The sequence below is a fragment of the Orcinus orca genome, chromosome 10, assembly GCF_937001465.1.
Source record: "Orcinus orca chromosome 10, mOrcOrc1.1, whole genome shotgun sequence".
Taxonomy (NCBI): domain Eukaryota; kingdom Metazoa; phylum Chordata; class Mammalia; order Artiodactyla; family Delphinidae; genus Orcinus; species Orcinus orca.
Window position 1 is genome coordinate 18,310,358 of NC_064568.1, and position 9,944 is coordinate 18,320,301.

The 9,944-nt window shown below is 43.4% G+C and overlaps 1 protein-coding gene across 1 annotated transcript in view; it reads left to right on the top strand.

The window, feature by feature from the left end:
* RYBP (RING1 and YY1 binding protein) overlaps positions 1-7,719 on the top strand; it is a 75,602-nt gene extending 67,883 nt beyond the window's left edge. The window contains exons 3-5 of the mRNA XM_004268021.4: positions 2,868-3,044; positions 3,139-3,237; positions 3,680-7,719. Of these exons, the coding sequence (XP_004268069.1) occupies positions 2,868-3,044; positions 3,139-3,237; positions 3,680-3,932 (529 nt within the window). The 3' untranslated portion in view covers positions 3,933-7,719. The remainder of the gene's footprint in view (positions 1-2,867; positions 3,045-3,138; positions 3,238-3,679) is intronic.
* The last annotated feature ends 2,225 nt before the right edge of the window (positions 7,720-9,944 follow it).

Below are 9,944 nucleotides of genomic sequence, written 5' to 3' on the forward strand. Positions count from 1 at the left end.
GTATACATGTCAATCCCAATCCCAGCACTTGTTCTTTTTTTTTTTTTGCGGTACGCGGGCCTCTCACCGTTGTGGCCTCTCCCGTTGCGGAGCACAGGCTCTGGACGCGCAGGCTCAGCGGCCATGGCTCACGGGCCCAGCCGCTCCGCGGCATGTGGGATCTTCCCGGACCGGGGCACGAACCCGCGTCCCCTGCATCGGCAGGCGGACTCTCAACCACTGCGCCACCAGGGAAGCCCCCAGTGCTTTTCTTGATTGTATGCTTTCTCTCCTTTGCCCCATGGCTAACCCCTCTCTTCTGCCTGCCTTCAGTCTTTCTCCCTCTTCAGTGTACAACATGATTTAAGCCTCCTGTTCCCAAGGAAATATCCTCAAACCCTGCTGACCCCTTTCTGCAGTGGCAGGGCTGTCCTTTATCTCAGCACCACAGTTCTCAAAAGGGTTCCTGTTGGCCGCCTCTAGATTATTCCTCTGACATCCTGTAGTTCCTTCCTCTTTGCAGCCCTGATAGTGTGTGGCTTGCTCTCCTGAAAGTCGGCAGTTGACTTCTTGATCACCAAAGCTTGGGCCCTTTCCTCAGTCCTTATCCTGCTTTGTCTTTCTCTGAAATTTTCGTTTATCCTTTATTCATCCAGTAGGTAATTTTATTGGGTACCTGGTACTGTGCTGAATGCCATAGAGAAGGCTGATTAAGACACGGTCATGCCATTCAGGAGTGTACATTTGATTGACAGTTACAGTGCGGCGTGCTAACTGACATCATAGAACTCTGTAGGACATGCTGGAGTGAGGCAGGCCCCCCTAACTCAGACTGGGTGGGCCTGGTGATGGGGCCGGGGGTGGTTTCTCTGGGGCAAGCGTCTGGTGTGCCACGTGCCGTTGGTTCTTCTCGCTGTTGCAGGTGGTCTTGGACTGGTGTCCAGTTGTCTTCTCTTGTCAGACTTCCATGCAGTGAAGTACACATACTGGCTTAATTGAAAGTCTCCCTCAAGGTGTAGTTTTTCATAAAGTTTTATTTATTTATTTATTTAGTTTTCACTTGGCTGAGTTATTTCATTTTGACACCTGAGTATTGGTTAGTATATGACAGTTTGTTTAAACTCTGATTTAAACTGCTTGGTAATCCCTGTAGACAGCTGGTCTGTTTGTGTTCCCTGTGAATACTTGTGAAATAGTTTGTAGTGGTGATTATCTTCTCTGTAAGTATTAACAGATACACTTCCTCTTTGAAAGAGAAGAATGTGTTAGAATGGCTGCTGCTGCCTTTGTTAGAACCTGTGAAAAAAGAATGTTACCTTTCACCTTTCACTTGAGGGGCGGGAGTTTAGAGTATTAAGTACCTTCCTCCCTTTATCTCGGGGCACTTCACATGTTTGAATCCCTTGCTCCGTGGCATGTGAGGCTGCTTGTGGTCCAGCCTGAGGTGACCGTACCCGTTGTGGGCTTAGTCGTATGCCGCCGTAACCAAGGCCTGTGTTTGCTGGAGACCAATAGGAAACTTGCTCTGGGATTGCTCCTTTGTTGGTGTGTTTCCTGCAAAGCCACACTATTGTGGAGCCAGCACTGAGACACTCAGAACAAACCCAGTGTCTTCCCCTAGCAGGCTGGCCTTGATGAAGTCAAGGAGTAGGTGTCTGTCCCCTCCTCGTCCTGTATTTCTTCTTCGCCACATCACACCTCCTCCCAAGAGGTGCTTCAGTAACTGTGCTTAATTTAGGAGCCAGAGTGTCCTGTACCTAGCAACTCTTTTTGTTTTCTTGAAAAAAAAAATGGCGGAATTATTTAAGAAAGAAACTTGTTTTGTTTTTCGTAGGCTTTTTTTTTTAATTTTTTTCTATTTCCATTCTTCCACCGCTGGCTCTCTCATTGATGAGGCAGACCTTGTCTGTCCAGTTATTTTTCTCTGGCCAGTGCCTTCATCGTTGGGAACAGAGGGGGACGTGGGGCCTGAAGGGGATCATTACATCATGGCAGGTGGTTGCTTCACCTCATTAATAACCCACTTAGATATGTGTTTTCTACCTTGTACTTGGAGAATTTATTATATTGTAAGTGTCGATCTAGATGCTAACGTCTTTGAAAATTAATATTGTATAGAAATAGCGCCTAGGTTTTCCTTTCTCCCTTTGCCATTTGCGTCCGAATGGTCATGCACTGTGAGAAGCGTTTGGCACCGTTTAGAATTTGTAAACAATAGTGCTAAGAGCCAGTGTCAGTTGGAGACTGGTGCAGACATAATGGTTTATGGCACAATGAATGTATCACTTGTCTAAGATGTTTTTATAGTGACTTTGTCTTCACCCCCTTGGAAGCTCGTATGAACCACAGTTACCTTTTATTGCTCGATACGTGTTGTCTGTGCCAGTCACAGAGCAGCAGGGGAGCAGACCAAGTCGGAATAATTAGATTGAGGAGTGAATGTCACACTTCTAATTTCATTCTCTTTTCAAGGGATTACCAGTGTCCATTTAATAAAATGAGATTAACCCTCTGCGGCAGAAGTATTTGAAAGCTGTCAGTCAGTATAATCTTGACAGCTCAAAAGAAGTAGTGTTCTCAGAAGCTGCTTCTCTTAGAAGCAGCGTCATGTTTTAATTGGCTGAAAGTCTTGACTGCACAGGGATATGTATGTTTGTGTGAGCGCGTGTGTTTATGTCATTAAAGGTGGATGTACGGAGAGTGGATTTGAAAGAGGAAAAGTTTTATGGACTTAACCATACTATCTGGAAATAATAAAACACCATATAATTTAGTTTGAGTTGCTGGATACCAGTAATAGAATACCTAAAAATTATGAGACCAAAATTTTAAAATTAAAGAAACAGTTAAAAAGCAAATAATGAGACATCTTTTCTTGATTGTTTTAGAAAACCTCGGATCAATTCTCAGCTGGTGGCCCAGCAAGTGGCCCAACAGTATGCCACTCCACCACCCCCTAAAAAGGAGAAGAAGGAGAAGGTTGAAAAGCAAGACAAAGAGAAACCCGAGAAAGATAAAGAAATTAGTCCTAGTGTTACCAAGAAAAATACCAACAAAAAAACAAAGTAAGTTCTTCGGTAACTCAGTACAGTACTATGTTATTTTGCAGGTGAATCAAAGATGTCTTTTAAATGCCTCTTTTTCTGTCTCCCCATTTAGACCAAAGTCCGATATTCTGAAAGATCCTCCTAGTGAAGCGAACAGTATACAGTCTGCAAATGCTACAACAAAGACCAGTGAAACGAATCACACCTCAAGGTATTTGAAACTAGAGTGAAATACCACGTCGCTGCCCTGATTCACCTGCTCATAATCAAGAGTCAGGGGTGGTTTTGTGCCTGTGGGTTTGTAGGCTAAGAAGGGGTGGGGTGAAGAGCTGGGGCAGTGGGACTGTTAACTTTCAAAGTACATGCACATAGATATGAGCTGCTTTTATATCACTGAGTCCAAAACAGGAGAAAGATAAATTGATCATAATTTTGCAGTGATCCGAAGCTTTGCTAACTGATTGGCGGTTTCGTTTCTTGCTACGCTTCTTAGTCGGCAGATATGGTAGTAAGCGCTGGTATCCGTGCTGGCGTTTTAGATTCATTGCCACAGCGTCATGCAGTCTGTGTGTGTGGCGGGGTGATGTTGGGCCAGAAGTCCTTTGCATCCGTAGCCGATTTCATGGGCTCTTCCCCTGTGGTGTTGCTTTCAGGCCCCGGCTGAAAAACGTGGACAGGAGCACCGCACAGCAGTTGGCAGTAACTGTGGGCAACGTCACCGTCATTATCACAGACTTTAAGGAAAAGACTCGCTCCTCCTCGACCTCCTCATCCACAGTGACCTCCAGTGCAGGGTCAGAACAGCAGAACCAGAGCAGCTCGGGGTCGGAGAGCACAGACAAGGGTTCCTCCCGTTCCTCCACGCCAAAGGGCGACATGTCAGCCGTAAATGATGAATCTTTCTGAAATTGCACATGGAGTTGTGAAAACTATGAATCAGGGTATGAAATTCACATCCTCCACCTGCCCATGCCGCTTGCACCCCTGGAGAATCTTCTGTGGACATCGACCTCTTAGTGATGCTGCCAGGATAATTTCTGCTTGCCATGGGCATCTGGCCCCCAAGGAATTTCGCACCCTGACGATTACTCTTGACACTTTTATGTATTCCATTGTTTTATATGATTTTCCTAACAATCATTTATAATTGGATGTGCTCCTGAATCTACTTTTTATATAAAAAAAAACCTGCTGTGCACAATTTTCCATGTACATTACAACTGGTTTTTGTTTTTGTTTTGTTGGGGGGGAGTGGGGTGGGAGGGGGAGGGAGCTTTTATTTATTGTGTTCACAGACTCCATCCTTTCAGCATATCCTTTTAAGTTTAGTTCTTTCTTCCAGTTATACTATGTACTATCAGTTTTGATATAACTATATATATATAAATATAAAATTATATATAAAGGGTTATTTGAAACCAATCCATGGCAACGCTGGTGCTTGATACACTGTGAAGTGAATACAACATTGAACAGTTACAGATCTGGGACGGTCCCTTCTATGAAAGTGCTGAAATTAAGTTAAAATCAGTCTTACGTGAAGTATGTTCCAACCCACGTGGGAACTTGACTTTCTCATCTGTCTAAAGAGTACTGGACGATAGAAAAATATATATTTTTTAAACAATGTGATCTCAAATTAAAGACTGCTCCAGATAGCCTGCATTTGCGATGGAATAACTGACAAATCACAAGTGGTTTAGTTGGGAGGGCTTTGATCAGTCAAAAGTAACGAAACTAGCTCCAGAATGCCAAGTATTTGTGTAAATTACGGTTACATGTTAACATTGCTGTTCTTACATAAGCATTCATGAAAATATGGTATTCTGTAACTCGAATTCCATCCATTTTCCAGACCTCTACTCATGTCTGAGGTAAATTGATAAATTGTCTCTTAGTTTTAGGATTCAAACTGTGTAACCTGTATTTTTCGTCCATACAAGAAGCAAATCCTTGTCTCCACTTTGCATGTGGTGTTTTGTTTAATGGAACTTTGTTTGCCTCACTTCCCCTCGTTTCCCTTACCCTACCCCTTCAGTTGTGAGAATTCTTTTTCTTTCTTAAAATCTAGTCTTGTTGTTTTACTGAACAAAGGTTATCAACCAGTACATCCAGTCCCCACATGGAGCTTTTCAGTGTTGGGAGACATGTCTCAATTCCCTGCTGTGGGAAGGAACTCAGTGGTGAATAAATGGTTGAAGTGCTGGCAGCCAGAGTTGCAGGGAAAGCTCCTACTTCCTGCGAGCCTGTGATCTTTTTCTTCCTCAACATAAAGATGGCTTGAGTAAAACTCTCTTTTAAAAAAGATTCTTTTCACTCTCTCTTTTTAAAAACTGTCTTGCAAAAACAAACAAAAACGGGGAAAAAAAAAAGACCGCTAATACGAATCCACCCCTCCTCATTTTAAAAATGTTCTGTTTTGCTTTGTTTAGGTTTAGGGTCTGTCTTCTCTTTGACTCTTACATTCATATCTGCAGAGTTCATAGACTTGAGAGTCATTTCAAGCATGGGAACTTGATGTCACCTTCCTTTATTTGACGGTACTTCTGGGAGGGCAGCAGATTAGTAATGAAACGCCACATTTTGGTGTGAAAAACCTGGTTTGCTTAAGAATAGAAGTAACTTCTGTCTGTGGAGGCAACAAGTAAACAGAAAAATTAACAGCTTGATTTGAGTAGCCAACAGGAAGGCTCCTTTCACATTTACATTAAAACTATTCCTTAGTCACTAATGTACCATCGTTTAAATTCTGCTCTCAAAGGTATAGATGATAAAGCAGTGCCACTTGTTGCTGTGGTCCTGTACTCAGATGCACGGACAGTGCGCCCCCTCTTTTCAAAATACTGCTTTCATCTGGGATGCAAGCTATACTTACCTTTTTAAATACATTTTTAAAGTATTTATTAATGAACCAAAGGAAATCAGATGCTTTCTGTAAGCATCAGGATATAGAATACATAGTGATTTGACTATGAATTTTAAATCCACATTTTAATATTAGTGGGGTATTGCAAAGACATTCCTTCTAAAGTTTTAATATTCCTTTTATTAAGGGTCTCAGGGAGGGTGAATTAGTCAGCCATATTTATTTTCCAGAGGTGTAAGGAATTGCTAAGTTTTTTAATTAACTTTTTAAAAAAATTTAAAAGTCACCAAACTCATGTGGGTTGCACTGCTTTTGAAACCAGTAAGTGTTGGTTTGCACTTTGTTCAGAAACACTGTGTACTTTTTCAAAATTAGTTTCATGTAAAGTGATTGGACCCCGAGATTAGTGGGAAAAGCTGGTTCACCAGCTACTCAGAGGCTGCTAATTGAGTCATTGCCAATGTCTTGGTTTTTCAGTTTTGCCTCCGTGATAAAGAATAAATTAAAGAATGGGGAGGGGTGAAGGAAGGGGGAGGATTGCTTTAGAACAGGTGAGAGGATGAAATGGCCATTTTGGTAGAAACTGCAGCGCACGGTGGGACTGCTCTCAGCAATCAGATGTTCTTGGGCCCATCCTTTAGCTGCTGTTGTGTGATTCTGTTACGGTAGCGAGGTGGTAGGTACTTTAGGCTTTTAATTTCTGAAATTGATGACGTCCCTCAGGCATGTATTCTGGAAATGGAATTCCTGTAACTTTCTGCATTTGCAGTTTGCCCTACAATTAGTAGGCAGTGTGTAAAAACACTAGTGTAGGTGATAAAGATACATATTAAAAGAGGACCAGAAATACTTGGTATTCAGCGGCACAGTAAGCAGGTTATAAAAACAAACAAAAGCACAGTGTTATGCTTGCAAGTTTCCATTTGTTTTAATACCACACAATCCTTCACACTCGTGCGTGCGCGCACAGAGCTTATCTGACCTGCTCTGCTTGAGTCATGCAGTTCAAAAAATAATAATAGTAATATTAAGGTAAAGACATCTTGACACCCACAAAAAATTTTAATCAAAATCTTTCAGTTTCAATCTGGATATTCAAAACATTGGCAGAAGCTTCTGTGAGTTTAGTTCCACTAAGATGTTTCACCTGCCTTATCAAGACCATTCTCAGTCTACTTTTTTAAGCTACCGTATCTTAAATTATTGAAAATTTATTAATTGCTGACTATATAATAACCTTTGCTTGTATGTAACCGAAAATGGTTTAAGAGCCAACATTTAGAGTATGACAATGGAGCTGAACAGTTTTTAATGCGCAAGCAGTTCTGTTCTTGTGTATGACTTGTAACCTTAATTTACTGTGTAAAGATGGTTACATTATTTCCTTAGCTTTGTTTGTTGGAGACAAATAGAGAATGCTTGTTAAGTATGTCAAAACATAATCTTACCTTGTGAATTTTTGTTAATGTATTATACGAGCTATATTTTTCATTTGCTCAGAAAGACAGCTTGTATAACGCTTTTGGAAGTTCCTGCTCTGTAATGTCTTTAGAGCTGACAGTCTGTTAGGTTTGTTTTTTTTCTTCATGCTAAAGTGTTGGTGGTTTTGTGAACTGGTCAGAAATTCACAGGTCTTAAATGTTTGGGGGAAATTTATATTGGACACTGCTCTTTGTCTAGCAAATAAAAGATGTTAATATATTCCTGTTACTGGCATGTGCACGACTATGTTATTAGAAGCCACTTTATCGTTTTCCTGCTTTAAATAGAAATGTCTATTTATGAATTCTGCTTGTAGTTTTTTCACAAATAAAATAGTAAAATTTACATTGAAATCTTTATTTTTGTCTGTGTAGACTTTAGCCCGTAGGAAAACAGTTAACTTTTGTACTCAAATTCTTCATTTGTGTAATATTCCCCGTAGAACAGGAGGCCAAGAACTTGAGTTTATCATATGCTGAAGTTAATTTGGGTGTCTCAGTGCACGGCTCAGAGCTGCAGCAGAAAATATAATGGAACCAAAGAATGGCCGAACTTTGGAAGAAAGCGAGCTAGTGTCTGTAAATGCATCCTTTGAGGTAGGTTGCAGTGATTTAAGGAAGGAAGTGGAGATGATGGGTAACGATGATTAATTCAGTGCATGACTGAAAACCCTCAGAAGACAACCCATTTCTGGCCAACTGCAGTTAGGTAAGTTGTGACTCTGATGTAAAGGAAATGCAGTGTCAAACCTAAAAGCCCCACAAACAAACCGGCTTATTGCCCGGGGCTAGGGAGACTGCTGCTGAGACAGTCACTTCCAAAGAATGTGGAAGTCACTTACAGCACTCGTAAGAGTCATCTGTGATTACTGTTCTTTGGCCTGAGTCTGCACTTGAACTAGCACGGAGAGGAGGAGAGTATAAATGGTGCAGGACTGTAATTGGAAAATGGGTTTGTCCTGGTAAAAGAAAACTTAGCAAACTTCATTCTTTTTTGTCTTTGCTCCTGGCTCCTCGGGAATCTTGGAAAGGATCTGGAAGGATCGAAGAGCAGGGAGCAAGTGGTGTGTCTTTGATGTTTCCCAGTGCTCTCAGATAAGTGATGGGCTGTACCCTGACCGGTCAGCTTTCCTTGAAACCTGAGGAGTCCTTTTTGAGGGTCCCTGCTGCCGCAGCACCTTTTGAGGAGAACGGAGGCTGCTTCCCACACCAGATGGAGGTGTACCGCAAGATGTTGGTCCCTACAGTGAAAGTGCAAGGATGTCTTTTAGGAAGAGTGGATTCCTTCCGGTTGTGAAGATGAGAAGAGAGGGGAAGGCTTCTTCCCTCCTGTCTTTAGCTAAACCCCAGCCTTGATACCGCATGTCCAGACCCCTACTGAGGAATACCGTGGCCGGGGTGTGACACCATCGAGGTAAGAAGCTCTTGCTGAATTAATCTTGGTCAAGGGTAGGATGATGTCTTCAGCCAGGAAGTGACCAGGCCGTGCTCTGCTTTCCTTGTCCTGTAACATGGAAACAAGGGCAGCGAGGAGAAGAGGGCTGTCAGGGAGGCCCTGCATCTGTTTCATCCTTGACCTCCCAGCAGTTCTGAAGAGCTCCTCTGAAATTTTAACATCATAGCAAGGAAAGCTTCAGAGCCATTGTCGTGTTAGGCTTAAACGCTCTTGATCAAGGTCTTGTTTGTTAATCGTCAAGAGAAGCCAGGTTCTAATCTGGCTGCCCTTAATGACGTTTGTCAGGAAAGGACAGTCTTCATCCCGGCAGCCTGGGCTCTGTAAGCACAGTGGAAACGAACTACTGAATACTGCAGGGAAGGCTCTGATTTCTCTAGAAGAGATCGTAGGCCATGTCTAGAGAGATTGAAGGGAGGGGGCTCAGGTCTGGGTAGACCCTAGAGTGAAAGTAGGCATCCAGCTGTTGTGTTCTGCCTGGTCAACCTGCCTTCTCTCCAGGCATAAACCGCAAGGCTGGGGCGGAAGCCAAGCTGTAAGGCATCCAGTGCCCGGTTACACATCCACCGTGGTTCTGAAATACAGCGAATAGGGCAGAGTGTGGAGACAAGGGCACGGGCTGAAATTGGTGCACGGGTGCTTTTGACCTGGACCACCCACCCTGTTCTCCCCACCTCGAGCTTGTGCCAGGCATCACAGATTGATCACGGTACTGTTTTTCAGCTGAGTTCAGCCTCTGAAACCTCAACACAGCTCTCAGGCATCCTTAGCCACAGCAATCGGGGAACCCTACAAGGCAGTTTGGAATCAACCGTTCAGTTGTGGAGCACTTGCCGGAGCCATAGGGATTCCAAGCAGAAGGCAGCCGAGAGGCTTGAAGGAGTCCAGAAAGAAGAGAACAAAATACCCAGCACCGACTCTTTTTTTTTTTTTTTGCGGTACGCGGGCCTCTCACTGTTGCGGCCTCTCCCGTTGCGGAGCACAGGCTCCGAACGCGCAGGCTCAGCGGCCATGGCTCACGGGCCCAGCCGCTCCGCGGCATGTGGAATCTTCCCGGACCGGGGCACGAACTCGCGTCCCCTGCATCGGCAGGCGGACTCTCAACCACTGCACCACCA